This window comes from Scyliorhinus torazame, chromosome 6, assembly GCF_047496885.1.
Source record: "Scyliorhinus torazame isolate Kashiwa2021f chromosome 6, sScyTor2.1, whole genome shotgun sequence".
NCBI classification, from domain to species: domain Eukaryota; kingdom Metazoa; phylum Chordata; class Chondrichthyes; order Carcharhiniformes; family Scyliorhinidae; genus Scyliorhinus; species Scyliorhinus torazame.
The window spans coordinates 216,354,201-216,374,610 of record NC_092712.1 but is presented as its reverse complement, the minus strand read 5'-3'; the positions used below and the strand labels follow the sequence as shown (position 1 = coordinate 216,374,610).

The 20,410-nt window shown below is 49.1% G+C and overlaps 1 protein-coding gene across 2 annotated transcripts in view; it reads right to left on the bottom strand.

The window, feature by feature from the left end:
* The window catches only part of hibadhb (3-hydroxyisobutyrate dehydrogenase b), a 187,069-nt gene that overhangs the window by 39,932 nt on the left and 126,727 nt on the right, over nt 1-20,410 (bottom strand). For both annotated transcript variants that reach the window (XM_072509401.1, XM_072509400.1), the window contains 2 exons: nt 17,125-17,258; nt 16,282-16,358 (listed from right to left, as the gene is read on the bottom strand). In XM_072509401.1, coding sequence (XP_072365502.1) covers nt 16,282-16,358; nt 17,125-17,258 — 211 coding nt within the window. The remainder of the gene's footprint in view (nt 1-16,281; nt 16,359-17,124; nt 17,259-20,410) is intronic.

The following is a 20,410-nucleotide window of genomic DNA, read 5'->3' as shown; positions in this document are numbered from 1 at the left end:
TTCTCTGACAATCTTCATCACTATCTGCAACTCCTGCAGTCTTAGTATCATCCGCAAACTTGCTAATCAGGCCCGCTACACTTTCTTCCAAGTCATTCATATGTATTACAAAGAGCAGAGATCCCAGAACTGATCCCTGCGGAACACCACTAGTTACAAACCTCCACTTGGAAAAACACCCTTCCACTGCTACTCTCTGTCTTCTATGGCCAAGCCAGTTCTGGATCCATCCAGCTAGTTCACCCCAGACCCCATGTGATCTAATGTTTTGCACCAGCCTGCCATGAGGGACCTTATTAAATGCTTCACTAAAGTCCATGTAGACAACATCCACAGCACTTACCTTCGTCAATCATTTTTGTCACCTCCTCAAAAAATTAAATTAAATTAGTGAGACATGACCTCCCTCGTATAAAACCATGCTGTCTGTCGCTAATAAGACCATTCACTTCCAAATGTGCATAGGTAGCACAGTGGTTAGCGCAGTTGCTTCACAGTTGCAGAATCCCTGGTTCGGTTCCCGGCTTGGGTCACTGTCTGTGTGAAGTCTGCACATTCTCTCCGTGTCTGTGTGGGTTTCCTCCGGATGCTCCGGTTTCCTCCCACAGTCCAAAGATGTGCAGGTTAGGTGGATTTGCCATGATAAATTGCCCTTAGTGTCCAAAAAGGTGTAGGTGTGGGGTTACTGAGTTACAGGGATAGTTTGGAGGCATGGGCTTAAGTGGACTCTTTCCAAGAGCCGGTGCAGACTCGATGGGCCGAATGGTCTCCTTCTGCACTGTAAATTCTATGATCTATGATCCTATCTCTGACAATCTTTTCCAACAATTTCACTATCACTGACGTCAAGCTCACTGGCCTAGAATTACCCAGATTATCCTTGCAACCCTTTTTAAATAACGGTACAACATTGGCTATCAGAGATGACAGTTGAACAGGACTTTGTGCAGGATTGGATACAGGCAACTAAAATTTAGATGAGCCAAAGTTCATAGAGTGTGGTTAAGGAAAAGGTGATGAGGGGGAGCATAGAATAGTTGGCCACAGAGGGGCCAATGGCATGGGTGAGACTTTGAACAGCAGATAGGCTGAGACAGGGTCAGAAATGTGTAGTATTGCAGAGAAAAAAAGCATGAGAGGATATGGGGTTGAAAATTCAGCTCGGGATCAACCTGACAGTGACTGGGGAGAGTGATGGATTTATTATTATTTTTTTTAAACAAACAATTTTTTTGAGGTATTTTAGGCATACAGAAAAAGTGACATTGTACAGTACGAAACAAAAGTCAAGACACAAATTAAACATAGTGCAAACCACGGCTCTGTTCACGCGAGGACCTGCCTCAATATCCCCCTACGCTACTCTACTCTACCCTCGCCCCACCCCCCTGCTGACGCTTACTCCTCTGCGAAGAAGTCAATAAATGGCTGCCACCTTCGGGAGAACCCTAGTAGCGAACATCTCAAGGCGAACTTGACTTTCTCTAGGCCAAGAAAGCTCGCCATGTCCGATAGCCATACCTCAGCCCTCGGGGGCTTTGAGTCCCTCCATGCTAACAGTATTCGTTGCTGGGCTACCAGGGAAGCAAAGGCCAGAACGTCGGTCTCCCTCTCTTCCTGGACTCCCGGATCCTCCAAAACCCCAAAGATTGCCACCTCCGGGCTCATTACCACCCCAGTTTTCAATACCCGTGACATGACATCTGCAAATCCCTGCCAATACCCCCCGAGTTTAGGGCACGACCAGAACATGTGTACATGGTTAGCCGGCCCTCCAGCCCAAAGAATTTGCTCATCCGGGCCACCGTCATGTGGGCCCGGTAAAACTGGATCAGGCTGAGCCTGCCGCATGTTGCGGTCGTATTTACTCTGCTCAGGGCTTCTGCCCAGACACCGTCCTCCATCTCCTCCCCCGGCTCCTCTTCCCACTTAAGCTTCAGGTCCTTGACCTGCGTATCTTCAGCTCCCATTACCTCCTTGTAGATGTCTGAGACTCTACCCTCTCCCCTAGAAACTACCCTGTCCTGCCTCCCCTTCGGCGGGAGACGTGAGAAGGACGGCACCAGTCTGCACCTGTAAGTATCTAAAGTCGTTCCCTCTCGCCAGCCCAAACTTCTCCCCCAGCGCCCTCATGCTCGGAAAGCTCCCTTCAAGGAACAGATCCCCCATCCTTACAATCCCCGCCCTCCTCCACAGTCAATACCCCCAGTCCATGTTGCCCGGGGCAAATCGGTGGTTGCCGCAGATTGGGGTCCACACCGATGCTCTTACCTCCCCTACATGCCTCCTCCACTGGCCCCAGATCCGAAGAGCCGCCACCACTATCAGGCTGGTGGAGTACCGTGGCGGCGGAAGCGGCAGAGGCGCCGTGACCAGGGCTGCTAAGCTAGTGCCCCTGCACGAAGCAGCCTCCATCCGCTGAGTGATGGAATTATTGGCAATGATAAAGAGTTAGTTGCAGTGATCAAAGCCAGTGATTTTGTGTGACCAACGTTTAGCCGGAGGAACTGTATTTGATTCAAAACTGGATGTCACACAAGCCTGATGACAAACATTTTGATGGACAGATCAAGAGAGTGATGGATATACAGAGGTAGATGTTCTCTGTGTGCATGTAAAACCTGACTCATGACTTTGGGTGATGTCGCAAAGGGATAGCATGTTGAGAAGGAAAGGGTGGGGGGTAAGGATACTTCCTTGGGAGAAGGCATTGCTGGAGTTGCTTTGAATATGATTAGAAAGTAAAAGTGAATATAACTGAAGGCAATCAAATTTGTTACAATCTCTTGAGAGACCATTATCTTTAAAAACAGAAATTCGAACTTCTGCTTCATAGCTCAAATGACAACATAACAGGATTTCATGCTTTAAGACTTTTACTGTAATGAATAAATTAAAATCACTATTAACTTACATTTTAAATTACACAACAGAACTTTCACCTTTAACTTTTAACATTAAAAAAATCAGCTTTACAGGTAAAATTTACACTGTCGCGTAAGTAGTCATTCGATTTTCCTGGACCCATTCTAAATTAGAAACTTAGATCCTGTAGGTTTACCTATGTTCCTTTCCTTTATCATCCAGGTAATTTTTAACCCCAGAACCGTCCTTCACAGTGAGGGCTCTTCCTGGAGATTCTGCTTGTAGCGCAAGCTAGGTGAATCTTCCAACCTCATTTCAAATCCATGTAAATTTGGTCTTTGCAATCTGAGTGTTTGCGCTCCCACTCTCAGGGAATTATAGAAACTTTCAGGCTCTAACTGCTCCCTTTCATCCAGATCCTGGCAGGTTGCTTGTGTCTGAGAGTTTCAAGGATATCTCAGAAACCCTTCGCTTCTCAAAACTGTTAGGCATCAAAACAGGTCACACAATCCCCTTCATTTTACCCTAAATTAAGCACACGGTGGAATTTTGTACACGCCCGAGGTATGTTTTGCGAAGGTGGCCTGCCATTGTCCGGCAGTGGGATCTTCCAGTCCCGCCGCTGTCAAAAGGTTTCCTTTTGTTTGCATACCCTGACGCTGGGCAACCCACGTTGGGGGGTTGCCGTTGGTGGGACCAGAAGATTCCGCCAGCAGGAATTGCCAGGAAACCCCACCCACAGTCCCAAAACATAACAAACTTACAAATCATTATAATGGTACCAACTGTGTCAAAGCAATAGAGACAGCAAGATGATGATGGGCAGTACATTATAGTCACAACTTATGTTCTTCATGAATTTGCTTCGGGCCATTTCAGTGTAATATCAGGGTTGGAAATTTCATTGCAAAAATTCAAACATGTAGTTGTAGTTAAGATAGGTAGCAGCTATGGGAAGCAGCAACATATATAAAAACTTCAGAGAGAAGGAGCTGGTTGGCAATGGAATGACTGTGAGGATTAAAAGTGGGTGTTTTGAAGTGGGATGATGATAATAATTTTTCAGGAGAAAGGACAGTACCTGAGGAGAAGGAACCATTTGCACTATGACCTGGTACGGGGTCAGGAAGAGAAATTAGTGTTCAGCAGTTTAGTGAAAGGGGATTAAAGAAGCAGAGATGAGTCTCATGAACAAGGTAAGCTTGGAGGTAACATATGGAGAAATAGACTCGAAAGAGACATGGGTTCAGGAATAGGGCAGCAACAGAAAGGGGAAACCAGCGGAGGCAGGTTAAAAGATTTTCACTATCTGAAATGAAAATCGCTTGTCACGAGTAGGCTTCAATTAAGTTACTGTGAAAAGTCCCTAGTCGCCACATTCCGGCGCCTGTTCGGGGAGGCTGGTACGGGAATTGAACCATGCTGCTGGCCTGCCTTGGTCTGCTTTAAAAGCCAGCGATTTAGCCCAGTGAGCTAAACCAGCCCCTACTTAATGACAAAGCCCAGGAGCTCATCACACTCGGAAAGATGAACTGAAAGGGGTGATCAGAGTGGAGAAAAGCCACTAACAGCAATCAGTGCTTTCTAGAACAGGATTTTTCAAAAAGCGATCACGACCTGCGTGTGGGTCGCAGGCAATTGTCAGGAGGGTCGCGGAGCAATCACTCGTGAAGTTCCTGACTGTGTAAGAAGTGCCCAACGGCTCATACCGGCATTTTTATTGAGAATGGCAGCTGGTGCTGGCTTTTAAATGAAAAGGAAATGAGGCTGTATACAGTCTTCCAGATAGAAGCTGCAGCAGTGAGGTCACATGCCCTGCACGTACACTTGACGTCAAGCACTGTATATGGAAAATCACGGAGGAAAATCTCTTCCATTTTCTAGCTGTTGGCAAGCACGGAAAGAGGAATGTGAAGAGGGATCATTTTCTTTTATTTTAAAATATTTTTATTCAAATTTTTACATATTTTCAACACCCCCCCCTTACAGAAAAAAGAAAAACAAAAAACGCATAAACATCTTACAACTACATAAACACAGTAGGAAGCACAAAGTACACCCCATCCCCCCCCCCCCCCCCCCGGGATTGCTGCTGCTGACCACCTCCTAACGCTCCGCTAGAAATTGTAGGATCGGTTGCCACCGCCTGAAGAACCCTTGCACAGACCCCCTCAAGGCAAATTTTACCCTCTCCAATTTAATGAACCCTGCCGTGTCGCTGATCCAGGCTTTCACACTTGGGGACCTCGCATCTTTCCACTGTAGCAGAATCCCCCGCCAGGCTACCAGGGACGCAAAGGCCAGAATATCGGCCTCTTTCGCCTCCTGCACTCCCAGCTCGTCCGATACCCCAAATAGTGCTAACTCCCAGCTCGGCTTAACCCGGGTGCTCACCACCTTAGACACCGTCCTCGCAATACCCCTCCAGAACCCATTGAGCGCCGGGCACGCCCAGAACATATGGGCGTAATTTGCTGGGCTCCCAGAGCACCTCACACACCTGTCTTCCACCCCAAAGAACCTGCTCAGCCTCGCCCCTGTCATATGCGCTCTGTGAAGAATCTTAAATTGTATCAGGCTAAGCCTGGCGCAAGAGGAGGAAGAATTAACCCTACCCAGGGCGTCCGCCCACGTACCCTGGTCTATCTCCTCCCCAAGCTCCTCCTCCCATTTACCCTTTAGCTCCTCCACCGAGGTCTCCTCCTCCTGCATCTCCTGGTAGATCGCAGAGACCTTGCCTTCTCCAACCCACACCCCCGAGAGCACCCTATCCTGGATCCTACGTGCTGGAAGCAGCGGGAACTCACTCACCTGCCGTCTTACAAACGTCCTTACCTGCATGTATCTGAAGGCATTTCCGGGGGGGGAAGCCCAAATTTTTCCTCCAGCGCCCCTAGGCTCGCAAACGTCCCATCTAAAAACAGGTCCCCCATCCTTCTAATTCCTGCCCTGTGCCAGCTCAGGAACCCTCCATCCATTCTCCCCGGACGAACTGATGGTTCTCTCGGATCGGGGACCAAACCAAAGCCTCTACCTCACCCCTGTGGCGTCTCCTCTGCCCCCAAATTTTCAAAGTCGCTGCCACCACCGGACTCGTGGTGTATCTAGTCGGCGGGAGCGGCAGCGGTGCTGTCACCAGCGCTCTCAGACTTGTGCCCACACAGGACTCCATCTCCAGCCTCTTCAACGCTGCCCCCTCCCCCTCCATTACCCACTTGCGTATCATCGCCACATTGGCAGCCCAGTAGTATCCACACAGATTAGGCAACGCTAACCCTCCTCTGTCCCTACTCCATTCCAGAAACACATTTCTCACCCTCGGGGTCTTTTTCGCCCACACGAATCCCATGATGCTCCTGCTGACCCGCTTAAAAAAGGCTTAGGGATCAGGATGGGGAAGCACTGGGATACAAAAAGGAACCTCGGGAGCACCGTCATTTTCACCGACTGCACCCTACCCGCCATGGAGAATGGCAGCATATCCCACCTTTTAAACTCCTCCTCCTCTGCTCCACCAGTCGCGTCAAATTGAGCTTGTGTAGGGCCCCCCAGCTCCTGGCCACCTGGATCCCCAGGTACCGAAAACTCCTTTCCGCCCTCTTCAATGGAAACTCGTTTATCCCCCTTCCCTGGTCCCCGGGGTGCACCATGAAGAGCTCACTCTTCCCCACCTTGAGCTTATACCCAGAAAAATCCGCATCCCCCCACTGGGTCCACCTTACAGTAACAGGTCATCGGCATACAACGCTACCCGGTGTTCCTCCCCCCCCAACTGCCGGACCAGCCCCCTCCAGTTCCTGGACTCCCTTAAAGCCATAACCAAAGGCTCAATTGCCAACGCAAATAGCAAGGTGGATAGGGGGCACCCCTGCCTCGCCCCCCGGTACAGCCGAAAGTATTCCGACCTCCTCCGATTCGTGGTCACACTCGCCACCGGGGCTTCGTAAAGTAGCCTAACCCAACTAATGAACCCCTCCCCGAACACAAACCTCCTCAACACTTCCCAAAGGTACCCCCATTCCACCCTATCGAAGGCCTTCTCCGCGTCCATCGCCGCCACTATCTCCGCTTCCCCCTCCACTGCAGGCATCATGATTACGTTAAGGAGGCTGCGCACATTGGTATTCAGCTGCCTTCCCTTCACAAAACCCGTCTGGTCCTCGTGAATCACCCCCGGGACACAGTCCTCAATTCTGGTAGCCAACACCTTCGCTAACAGCTTTGCGTCCATGTTGAGGAGCGAGATTGGCCTATACGACCCACACTGTAATGGGTCATTGTCCCGCTTCAAGATCAGCGTCCTGGACATTGTCGGGGGTAGGCCCCCCCTCCCTCGCCTCATTGAAAGTCCTCACTAATAGAGGGCCCAGCAGGTCCATGTACTTCTAGTAAAATTCCACCGGGAACCCATCTGGCCCCGGTGCCTTCCCCACCTGCATACTCCCCAGCCCCTTCAGTCAGCTCCTCCAGCCCTACCGATGCCCCAAGCCCAGCCACCTGCTCCTCCTCCACCCTCGGGGACCTCAGCCGATCCAAAAATCGACGCATCCCCCCCTCCTCCGTCAGGGGCTCAGACCTATACAGCCCCTTATAAAAGTCTCTAAATACCCCATTTATTCCCCCCGCACTCCGCACCATGTTCCCCCTTTATCCCTAACTCCCCCAATCTTCCTCGCTGCCTCCCGCTTCCGAAGCTGGTGTGCCAACATCCGGCTAGCCTTCACCCCGTACTCATACACCGCCCCTTGAGCTTTCCTCCACAGCATCTCTGCCTTCTTGGTGGTCAACAGGTCGAACTCGGCCTGGAGGCTTCGTCGCTCCTAGAGTAGTCCCTCCTCGGGGACCTCTGCATACCTCCTATCCACCCTTAAAATCTCCCCCACCAATCTCTCCCTCCTCTCCTTGTGGGCCCTAGTGGAGATTAGCTCTCCCCTAATCACCGCCTTCAGCGCCTCCCAGACCACCCCCACCTGCACCTCCCCATTATCGTTAGCCTCTAGATAGCCTTCAATGCACCCCCGGATCCACCCGCTCACCTCCTCATCCGCCACCAAGCCCACATCCAGGCGCCACAGCGGGCGCTGGTCCCTCTCCTCCCCTAGCTCCAGCTCCACCCAATGCGGGGCATGGTCTGAGATGGCTATGGCCGAATACTCCGTGTCCTCCACCCTCGGGATTAGTGCCCTGCTCATAATGAAGATGTTGATCCAAGAGTAGGCTTTATGGACGTGGGAAAAAAAAGAAAATTCCCTGACCCCAGGCCTGGCAAACCTCCATGGGTCCACTCCTCCCATCTGGTCCATAAACCCCCTCAGCATCTTGGCCGCCGCCGGCCTCTTACCCGTCCTAGACCTGGAGTGGTCCAATGCTAGATCCAGTACCGTGATGAAGTCCCCCCCCCCCCCCCATTATCAAGCTCCCTGCCTCCAGGTCCAGAATCCGGCCCAACATGCGCCGCATAAATCCAACATCGTCCCAATTCGGGGCATATACATTCACTAATACCATCCGCACTCCCTACAGCTTACCACTCACCATCACATACCTACTTCCATTGTCTGCCACGATGTTCAGCGCCTCAAACGAGTCCCGCTTCGCCACCAAAATCGCCAGCCCTCGATTCTTTGCGTCCAACCCAGAGTGGAAAACCTGCCCTACCCACCCCTTTCTCAGCCTAACCTGATCTGCCACCCTCAAATGTGTCTCCTGGAGCATACCCACATCTGCTTTCAGTCCCTTCAGGTGCGCGAACACACGGGCCCTCTTGACCGGCCCGTTCAGGCCTCTCACATTCCAAGTTATCAGCCGGATCAGGGGGCTTCCCTTCCCCTTCCCCTTCCCCTTCCCCCTCCCCCCCCCCCCCCCCCCCCCCCCCACCACCACCACCACCGATTACACATCCCCTTTTCTAGGCCAGCCACGTGCCTCCCGCACTCTCCATTCCCCCCAGCGGCAGACCCCCGCCCCAACTCTCTCTCCGAGCCCTAGCTCCCCTTTGGCCAATGCAGCAGCAACCCAGTCCCCCCCCCCCCCCCCCCCCTAGCTGCGTTGCTCCCCCCATAGCACTCCCGTAAGTCAGCTGACTCCTGCTGACCTCGGCCACTCCCCGCCACTCCATCGACCCCCCAGTGTGGTAGTCACCCCCCTCTCCTGTCCATCAGTGAGCGCTCCCCTCCAACACTGCCCTTCCCCCCCGCCCCCGCCCCCTTCCTACCCTGGCGCGGGAAAAAGCCTGGGCTCTCCATCAAACTTGCCCCGCCCTCTCTGGCGCAGCTCCCTTTTGCGGCCTATTCCCAGCTCCCCCACCTCGGGCCTCCCATCTCGCCTCCACCCCAACGGGGCCCCATCTTTCCAACCACCGACGCCCACAATCTCACAAAACCCCCACTTTGAACCATTTCACCCTACCCCACCCAGCACCCAAGGAAACAGTATAGAATAGAACAGAACATCCCCCAATAACCACAGTAACCCCCCCCCCCCCCGCGACATCCCCTCACAACCGACACTCAGTCAGTGTCCAACTTTTTGGCCTGGATAAAGGTCCACGCCTCCTCCGGTGTCTCAAAGTAATGGTGCCGGTCCTTGAATGTGACCCACAGTCGCGCCGACTGCAGCACCCCGCATTTCACCCCCTTCCGATGCAGAACCGCCTTAGCCCGTTTGTACCCGGCCCTCTTCTTGGCCACCTCCGCGCTCTAGTCCTGGTATATACGGACCTCTGCATTCTCACCCCTGCTGCTCCGCTCCTTTTTTGCCCATCTTAGGACACACTCCCTGTCCACCAAGCGGTGGAACCGCACCAATACCGCCCAAGGCGGCTCGTTAGATTTGGGCCTCCTCGCCAGGACTCGGTGGGTCCCATCCAGCTCCAGGGGCATCGGGAAGGCACCCACACCCATCAACGTGTTCAGCATCGTGACCACCTATGCTCCAGCATCCGACCCCTCCACTCCAAGACCCAGAATCCGCAGGTTCATCCTCCTCAACCGATTCTCCATGTCCTCGAACTTCTCCTGCCATTTCTTATGCAGCACCTCGTGCGCCTCTACCTTCACCGCCAGGCCCAATATCTCGTCCTCATTCTCCGAGGCCTTCTGCCACACCCCCCGGATCACCGCCCCTTGGGCTTTCTGGGTCTTGACCAGCTTGTCGATCGAAGCCTTCATCGGCTCCAGGAGCTCTGCTTTCAATTCCGTGAAGCATCGCTTGAGAAACTCCTGCTGCTCTTGCGACCACTGCGCCAATGCTGCCTGGTCTCCACCCGCCGCCATCTTGGTTTTCCTCCCTCGCACTTTTCGCTGCACCAAAATTACTTTTTTCACCGCTCCACTCCTAGTCCAATCCATACAGTGCCAAGGAAATCGTACTGTCACCTTCCCACACCGGGAATGGTTGAACAAATGCCGCTGGGGCCCCTAAAAGAGCCCAAAAGTCAGTTTCTGGCGGAGCTGCCGAACGTGCTACTTAGCTCAGCATAGCCGCAACCGGAAGTCTCCGAGGGATCATTTTCAAGTATGAGAAGGCCAGAGACACAGATAGGCAGTGTACCTACTGGCCAGGATTTCACAACTGAATCTGCTGGAGCGAGCAGCTCAAGAGAGCCCAAGGTAGGACGGAGCAGTGCTATTGTTACTCTGTACAGAGCTCCAGGGCTTCTGGTTAACAGCCTACAAAGAAGAGACTTAATTCAGTAGCCAAGCAGTATAAAGATGATTTCTTGAGGTATTAGATGCAATCTGGGCATGCCAAATAGCAGAAAAGCCAAAAATCAAAGTTCACGCAGGGCGTGTATCAGTTTGCTATCTAGCCGGTATTTTCCTGATGAAGTTTCGATTCACACCCAAATATGGCAAGCATATCATTAACCCTTATTTGCATTAATTTCCATCTCATCAGCAAGATTCAAGTTGAAAGCAACGGGCTCCTGGGAATTATCCAGCTCCCCAGCGAGACATTACGTGGGTGTCGTTTAGTATTCTTTTTTTTTTAAATGTGAAGCTGGCGCGATGGCTGCATTGGGAAATGAGGAGGCGAGTAGCCATTTCCATGTTCCAGCATGCAGCTCGAGGGCACTAGAGCTGCTGCCCAGTGCTTGGGGAGGGGGCCCCTCAGGGCTTGATCAGGGAGTTCCAGGTCGGGGGTCGTCCATGGGCTGGTGGGTGGATGAGGGGCTTTTCGGCTGAGAGGCTTTGAAACCATCTTTAAATATTGTGGCTACCCATAACAGGGGCAACTACAGCTTCTGCCTGCCTGTCCTACCAAAAGCTTCCAGGAAAGAGCCCTGCTCTTAGTTCTATGCTGACGGTCACTTTAATTCCCTTTGACTGTGAAATACCTCTAGCTTCACATCTGTACACTATTGCTAATGAGGAATTGGCCTCGTTAGTTGAGAAAGCATTTCACAGCTGCAGGTTGTGTTTGCTGCTTGCTCCTGCTGGTTGCTGCAAATGCCTGGAGGCTGCTATTGCTGTTTCCTTCCTTTTCTGTGCCAAAAATTAGGGCAATATTTTCCCCAAGATACCTGGGTCCTAGAATACCGGGCTCAGGGGGACGTATGAGTTCAGAAGGCAACCGGGCTTGAAACAAGACGACGTTGCGGAACCTGGTGCACAAAATTGATCCAAATGGTCCATCTGATGATGCTGTTGAAGAAATGCTTTCCCAGATTGCTGATGCTTTTGTTGCTGGAGTGGTGAGTGCTGCCTGTAACTGGCACGGCACTGCAGGTTAAACACGCTGGAAGTCAAGAATGTTCAACTGCACCTTGAGCGCCAGTGGAATATGTGGATGCCAGGATTTGATTCTGGTGAGATTGGGCCGTGTGGGAGGGCCTGCACAGCTGCGGCTCCTGGACCGAGAATGGCACTGATACATTGAAAAAGTAACACATTGATGGACAAAGTTCTGGACACACATTCTCAGGTTTGCCTTCAATTTCTGTTGAGGAACCTGCGATGGCTTATACCATGCGTTTGATTTTTGTGAAAATTAGCCTATACAGCTTTGCATTGGTACCAATATGGAACGGTGACATTTCCTTGTTGTTTAATGGTTAGTGCGCTATGTGGAATGTCACACAATGGATTTTCAAATCTTTGTTACTGTTGATCATTTAATAAACAAAATATTCCAAGGTGGTGCTGCAGATTGTGTTTGTTGCTTGCTGCTGCTTGTGCCTGCTAATGCCAAGAGGCTACTGCTGCTCTTTCTTTTTTCTGTAGCCTGCAGTAAGGAAAGGGAGGATGAGAAGATGACCTGCTGCCTGTGCTGGAAAAGGGGAAGGGGAGCTCTTTCTCTCATCTGGTGTGCTCTGGATCGGTGCGATTTTCCACTGCTGGGAGCTGGAGGAGAGAGAGGTAGATTGATCCAAATGAGCAACTTGATGAAGGTGTTGAACAAATGCTTTTGCGGACTGCTGGTGATTTTATTGTAAGTGTGGTGAGTGTTGCATGACGACAAGCGTGTCGCTGTGAATCAAACACGCTGGGCATCGAGGCTGTTTTACTGCACCTTGAACACTGGTGGAACATGTGGATACCGAGCTTTGGTTCCAATGAAATTAGGCCATATAACAAGACCTGTACAACGGAGGCTCATGGACAGAGACTGATACGTAAAACAACCGCACAGCAATGGTCCTCCATTTTGCAGATGACCTGCATGGGGTGAAACAGTGCGTTTGATTTTCTTTGTACAAATGAGCTGCTGTAGCTTTGTGTTTGTACTGATATTCTGTATCGAAAAGGTACTTGTGTGTGTATGGCATGGTGCCTTTTCCTTGTTGATGAGTGCTTCGTGAGATTTACGTATTAAGTAGTTGGCTTTCATCTTTTTGTACAAAGGTACTGTTTACCATTTAATAAACAAAATATTCTCCAGTGGATTTTCATGGTACACATGCCATGTCTCAGATGATGATTATTGGATTGCATTTCAATCAAATTTTGAAGCCTCAACAGCTTGACCTCTCGAAGCGTCAGCAGCGAGGCAGCATAGGCTCATGATATCACACGCAAATATACTGATGATAATGTATTAAGTTATTCCTTCAAAGGAAAGGGGATGCAGTGATATCATGGTTGTTTTGTAATTCACCGATAATCAAACACTCAAGAGCTGGGCTTCAGCATTGGGGGTATCCTCGCGACCAAAGGATATGCGTGTGCATCAGGGAAGGGCACCCGAGTACGGTCTGCCTAATGTTCCTGGCAGGGGTCTGGGGTTCCGGCTGTGGCCGGGGACGAACGTGCAGAACGAGGTTTTCCAGCACAACTGGCTCACTGGATGGCACTTTGAGAGAGGGCGGGATACGCAAGGGTGAAGGAGGTTTGGGGTGCCCCAAGGTGGAAGCCCTAACTGATTGTCGGTCTCGCCCCTTCTCCAATTCCTTACTGATATACAAAATGTGGCTGACTATGTTGGTCCAGCAGAGGCTACCCTCGCGCTGCTGGTGGCAGCCCAGACAGCCAGGCATCGGAGAAGGCGGCAGCAGCCTCGATGAAGGCTGGAGGCAGCACCCAATGTGCAGGGCGCTGCCACACACCTTGAAACCCGACCGCCCATCAGGCCGAGGAAGAACGCAAAGGGGGGATACCAGCGAAATCACAAGGGGTACGGGCATCGTTGGTCTTTCGAGGAGATGACAATTAGCATGTGCCGCAGAGACGGCATCTCAGCAAAGACACAGTGCAGCCCCTGGAGGAGGACACCCGCTTCTGGTGGCCGTGAAGGTCACTAGAGAAGTTAACCTCTATGCAGGGCTCAAGGGGGGAGTTTTGCGGCATTTCCCAGGCTTTACAGTCCACAAGTGCATCCATGAGGTCACGGATTCCCTGTATGCCTGGGCATCCGACTATATCAACTTTGAGATGGACCAAGTCCACCAAGATGACTCCGCTGCAGAATTTGCTGCCGTTGCCAGGATGCTCCAGGTTCAGGGAGCAATAGATGACATGCATGCAACGGGGAACAGAGAGTGCCCTTCCTTAACAGGGAAGGGCTTCCCACTCCCTGAACGTTCAACTTGTGGCGACCACTGCCTCCGGATCATGTAATTATATGCACACTTTCCAGGAGCATGCGTGACGGCTACTTCCTGGGACACTCAGAGAGCCATAGAGTCTTCAATGACCACCCCAGAATGACAGGTTGGCTCCAGGGGGGATAAGGAGTACCCACTGAGGTCCTGGCTGATGACCCCAATGCGGAGGCCAGAGACCCGATATAACGAGGTTCATGCTGCCATTGAGTGGTGCATTGGACAGCTCAAAATGTGGTTCCGATGCCTAGACCGCTCTGGTGCTGCACCACCCCAGAGGGTCGCCCATTTTGTCGTGGGCTGCTGTGCCCTCCAGAACCTGGCACAGCAGCGGAGCGACATGGTGGAGGAGGACATACGGCTTCTTCTGAGGAGGAGTACCGGATCAGGAGGACAAGCCCAGGGAGGAGCTCAGGAGATGCCCGAGGATAGGGGAGAGGTGGCGGAAGGATCTGGCATTCCCAGAGGACCAGGGAGGCGCTCATGCTCACCCGATTCTCCTAAGATGTGCTTTGTTCGTCTCAACCCTTCCCCTCCTTCACCTCAATCCACCCCTCCCTAACTACCCTGTTCCACCGTCCAAGGGTCTGTACAACATCACCCCAAGGAGCCTGTGTGGGCACAGTCAGCAGGTCAATACACAAGGCAGGAGAGTGATGGTCACTTATTGTGAGGTTAGCTAAGATGCTCCTCCATTTGTGCCAATGTCTGACTCCTTTCTCTCTGCTGACAGCGCACTCACACCCATCTTCTGAACAGGGTCGGCATGGGGGATGCAGGCAGGCTCGCTGTGAAAATTAATGTGACAAAGGCTTCACCTGTATCAAGTGTAACATGTTTAAATTGTGGACATTTGACATTTCCATTTCCCCCAGCTACAGATGGTGTCTACCCCCTGCCTCCCAGTGCCCACTCAGTGATTATCTCTTTTCTTGATCTTTCATGGTCCAGTATGTCCCCAGGATGCACATCAAGGTGGAGGCAGCCTGCTGCTTTTTGTGCCCTGTGATGCCCTTGGTGGACGTCCTCTCGAGGGCTTGACCTCCAGCGCTTCCTCCTCCCTGATGTTGCCAGTCAGATCCTGGCGTGTCTCCAATGGACTGAGTGGCAGCTGTAGTGAGCTCCAGAAGCCTCTGCACCATCTGGCTCTGCCAGTCCTGGTGGCTCCCCATTGTCCCCACCATGGTGTTGACACCCTCAGTGATGCTCCTCAGTGACTGGGCCATGCTTTGGAGTGCCTCGGCAATGTCCACCTGCATCTGGGATATGACCCTCATCGACTGGGACAAGTTGTCTAGGCCCTCAGCCATGAGCGTTGACAGAGTAAGTCATACCTTGGGCAGCACCAAGTTGTGCTGGTGGGTAGCAGTGGGTTCGGAGGAGCAAATACGAAGATTGGATGTGGGGAGGATGAGAGGTGTCAGCCAGTGATTTTGTGGGGGGATGGAATTTGAGGGGTGGCAGGCGGAACTGATGCGAGGAGAGAGGTGGTAACGTACCCTTGCAGCTCGGTTGTACTTAGACATTTTTCCATTAAATCCCATGGTTTTGTCAATTGTGCCAATGCAAATAAGAATGAAAAGCCCATGTGTGTTATATGCAGGGAACTACGAGCACATGAGAAGTTGTAAATTTTGAAAGAGAAGTGATGGGTGAAAAATTCCTTTTGAAGTCGAGACCCTAGAATCAGCTATTAACTTACAGCTGACTCCAAATGAAAAAAACTAAGCTGCTGTACCTGACCTGTGACAGCATATTAAACACACACCAAAGACCACAAGGCTGTTCGCATTGACGTGAGATTGTGAGGACCAAGCAGGCCGTCCTTTCACATTAGGCCCCCCTTTCACATAAAAGGTAAGCGAAGGCCGGCCAGCGTGGATCGCGCAGGTCGGGGGTGTGGGTCCCTGTCGTCCATTTGGTAAAAGTGGGCCCCGGGAAAAAAAGTTTGAAAAACACTATTCTGGAACATCCTGAAGTAAATGGAACTTTTGGCAGGGAAGAGAGTCCTGCTAATACCAGATGTGGTCAAGCCTGGTCTGGCAATGAATGCTGGAATCAGTTATGCCCCAGTGAGCATTCCTTGCAAAAGCTGGATGTTTAGAATCATCATAGAATCATAGAATTTACAGTGCAGAAAGAGGCCATTCGGCTCATCAAGTCTGCACCGGCTCTAGGAAAGAGCACCCTACTTAAGCCCACGCCTCCACCCGATCCCTGTAACCCCACTTCACCTTTTTGTTTGGATACTAAGGGCAATTTATCATGGCAAACCTTTGGACTGTAGGAGGATATGATTCAAAGGTATAGTAACTTTAATAATTCTAGCAAAGAAAATATGAGGAGTAAAGCAAAAACAGAGATAATGAACAAACCTGATTCCCAGATTCATTGTTTCAGCAGTTCCAATCATACTAATAGCTAGAAGCATGTTGTTACAGATCTTTGCTGCCTGTAAACAGAGGTCACAATGGATGAAAGTGGTAAACAACTTTAAAATGATGTATGCACTTAAATACCAGCAAAATAAATTACAACAACACTAATTCAAAATGTGACATGGAAATTTAAAATGAGTTGATCTGGAAGTATCTTAGCCTTCAGTTACTCTTAAACACCAGCTTGATTTACAGATTATAGAATCACTAATGCAGAAGAAGGCCAATCAGCCCATCGAGTCTGCACTGACTCTCTGAAACAGCACTGTACCAAGGCCTACGCCCCCACCCTATCCCCATAACCAGTAACCCCACCTAGCCTCTTGGACGCTAAGGGGAAACGTAGAATGGCCAATCCACCTAACCTGCGCATCTTTGGAATAAACCTCCTATCTTTGGGTGGGAAATTTTACCACTGACAATGCAAAAATGGGAAACAGTAAATTGGCAACCCATTTTACACCCTACCCGATGATCTATTCTACTGATTTCTGAAAAGAAAATTGGGTGGAGTGTAAAGCTGTTATTCATTTTGTACGATCGCCAAATTCAAATTACATCCCCCACTCAAGTCTCTTCGGAGATGGGCAGCACATGTTCTAAATCACTGACAATTCATAGTTAATTTAGCACACCATTTAGTTATAATTTCCATGCTTTACATGTATTTATACTTACAAAAAAAAAAGCTACTCATTGTGAAAGACTGACACTAGGGAGCATTTAACTTGATCAAATTATGTGGTTCCATAATAAAAACCAATTTCTCGGTTTCGTTACCTGTCCAGTTCCAACCTCTCCACAGTAAACCACATTGGTTCCCATGCAGCTTAGCAATTCTTTGGCAGCATTAAATTCTCCTTCCAACCCCCCGACCATGAATGTAAGGTTGCCAGCCCGTGCAGCCCCGACACCTGAAACAATCACATCACCATTGGTATCACTAAATTTGAAATATTTTTTTATTTCATCCCTTCAACATGGCGTATCTAAAAACAAGCACAATAATTACACAGGCATAGTCAAAGCTTACAAACGGAATACTATTAATCATAGGCCAAATTCTTATTCTGGACGAGGGATTGATAAATAGCTTCATAGTGTCATTTATTAGACCTGAACTAATGCTGACAACACTCCTCAGCTGGTTAATCTTTCGACAGCTGCAGTTTTTCAGTTGTATAAACACTTATGTTAGATGAAGGAATAATGCATTAATACAGCCAAAATGTAATTTGGGAAATGGTTGATAAATCTTTCATAACAAAACCTTACAAAAATATTCTATACATCAATTCCCTCACCAGCTCAAATATGAAGGAAGATATTTTTGTTAAAAAGCAAGTCTGGACATTTTGTATGATCTCCTAGTAGTTAAAGCAATTCAGCTTGCAGGTAACGCAATATAAAAACTACCTCGAATGTCGGTTCATCAAATATCTAGCCTTCTAATAAAAAAATCTGCAGCTCATTTCAAGCATGAATAGTTTAGTCCTTCTCTCTTCTCTTTCAAACCTCAATCATTAATACAGTTCTTTAAAAGCTCACACAAACCTTTCACTGGTCTAATGGGTTCAGTTCAATCCCTGTTTTACAACAGCAGGTTCTGGTTAGTATGAAGCTGTCCGAATTTTGCCTGCTTCTTATTTCAAGTCTTTATTGTGGTTAAAGGAGAAAAAAAACTTAAGTAAGCTCTTAAGGATTTTACACGTGCTTCTTACTTAAAGTGCTGGGCAGATGAAAGCAACTGTTTCACTAAACGATCATAATTCTTAGAATTAGATTAATGCCAATCTGAAAATGGTGTCTTCAACTTCCAACAAGGACACTGACAGTGAAAGTGTATTTAGAAAATATATTTTAGCTGTTTTTGTAATGGATACATCAGGTGCAAAGTAAAGTGATGCAGAAGTGGCACTTAATATGCAATGTCTGCACTGCTGTCTTCAAAAGGTAATCAGACACAATCATTTTCTACAGATGCAGCTTCACTAGGGGCTGCTGTCACTGGAGCCATTTACGACTTGTTATGGTGTCTCTATTGTTTACCAATGACATTTTCTGAAAGGGAGACAGCTGGGATGGAAGGCTGCTAGCAAAAGAAAAATATAATCCTGCGAAGGTAATCAACAAACTTGTGTGTGTTAATTAACTTTACACTTTATCATGTTCAATTAGTTTTCTTTTCTGCCAAAGATAAGCATGCACAATTGGTTTAAGACCATGCCATGTTTTATTTGTAACCAGTTTCTGTTGTCATTCCCATTTCGGTGTTTGACAGTACTCCAGAGGCTTCACATGCACAGATGTATGACTTTGTGTATGCCTTAGTCAATCTAAATCAGTTTAAAATACACCTCTTTATTTAGGGACTGATTTAAATTTTCATGCCTATTCCCTGTGTAAGTGATGCTTAATTCTGCAATCCTATTCCATAAGATATTGTTGTTACATATTGTTTCAGTAATTTCTTATCTACTTCTTTCCTGTCTATCGCCTTTCAAGTGTCAGTTTGCATTCATACTGCATTGCATCGGTTTATGAACTCTACTGATTAATATTTTATCTTTTTGATTATATTTCATGGGTGATAATTTTCTGATGGAGTTTCAAAAGGGAATCCATTCCCCCACTCCGATTGATCATCGCCCACTTAATTAGTTAGAAAATTAAAGTGAAATAAAGTAAAATTAATTTATTTTCGCACAACACAACTCTAGGACTAGGCCCTCTCGCTGCAAGTTTCTTGTTATCAGGGCGAAGGTTCTGACCCCAAAATCTGACCCTATAGTTGAGCGTATATTTGGCATCACCACATTTAGTTATTTAAAATTAATGCATCTTTTAAATATACGTGCCTAACCTAGTACCATACAATTTATTTTCCCCTACTTTAATACTAATCATAATCAGTCAATCTGTGGCAATTGCAAGAAAAGTAGAACAATGAAAATTTTAAAATGCTGATCTGGGCCTTTGTGGATCCAACCTCATTCTTGGAATGTACAAACACGTAGAAAGTGTGAAGACAAACAGTTCAAAGTTGCTTGTGGTAGACATAGGTTGCAAGGGGGTCAAGTGTGTGTGTGTGTGAGGTGGGGAGCAGGAGAGGCTCTAGCTCTGAAAATTACCAGTGGCCAGAAACCCAACCTGATCCTGCTGACTTCCAGCTTGAATGGGGGCATGTTGGTAGGTGAATGGGAAACCCTCTGTGGAGCTGTCAAGTCATCTAAATATTTAAAATATCAATTATTTGAGTCTTTAATCCTACATTCTAGCTTTAGCAGTCGTGCATAGGTTTGGTGAACTGTGTGGAAACTCACCAGAACAAAGTAAAAGCACAGTGGGGAGCCATTGATTATTGAAATTGATGGTCATGACAGTGAAACTGCATCGGTGCCAGCCGGACCATGTTCAGAGCACTTGTTCTGAGTGTGTCTTCATTGCTTCACAGGTGATTTCCAAATGTTTGGAGTCATTTCACCTAACTTGGACTTTAATCACCTTGATCTGGTCTTCTTTGGTACCAGTTTTCACTGTAGTTTGGGAGCAGCTTATATGGATTGATCTTGAACCTCTGAAGGTGAACAAGAGGAGAGGGGTAAGCACCAGGAGCTGCATTGGCCTCCCTCTCCTCAAGTCACATGCTACTCTACATCAGATAAGATCAACACAGATCTCCAGAGGGGCAGCATGGTGGCGCAGTGGTTAGCACTACTGCCTCACGGCGCTAAGGTCCCAGGTTCGATCTCGGCTCTGGGACACTGTCCGTGTGGAGTTTGCACATTCTCCCCGTCTTTGCGTGGGTTTCGCTCCCACAACCCAAAGATGTGCAGGCGAGGTGGACTGGCCACGCTAAATTGCCCCTTAATTGGAAAAATGAATTGGGTACTCTAAACTTATAAAAAAACACAGAGCTCCAGAAGGTGATCGCCCCAACACAGGGTCTATCAGCAGAGGATCAGTTTTCTCAATGTCTGAGCACCAGTGTCTCTTGAGGCTCAGGCTTTCATGTCAGTGTGTTGCAAACCTCTTCAGCCTACTGGGACAAGGTTGCCTTCAATAT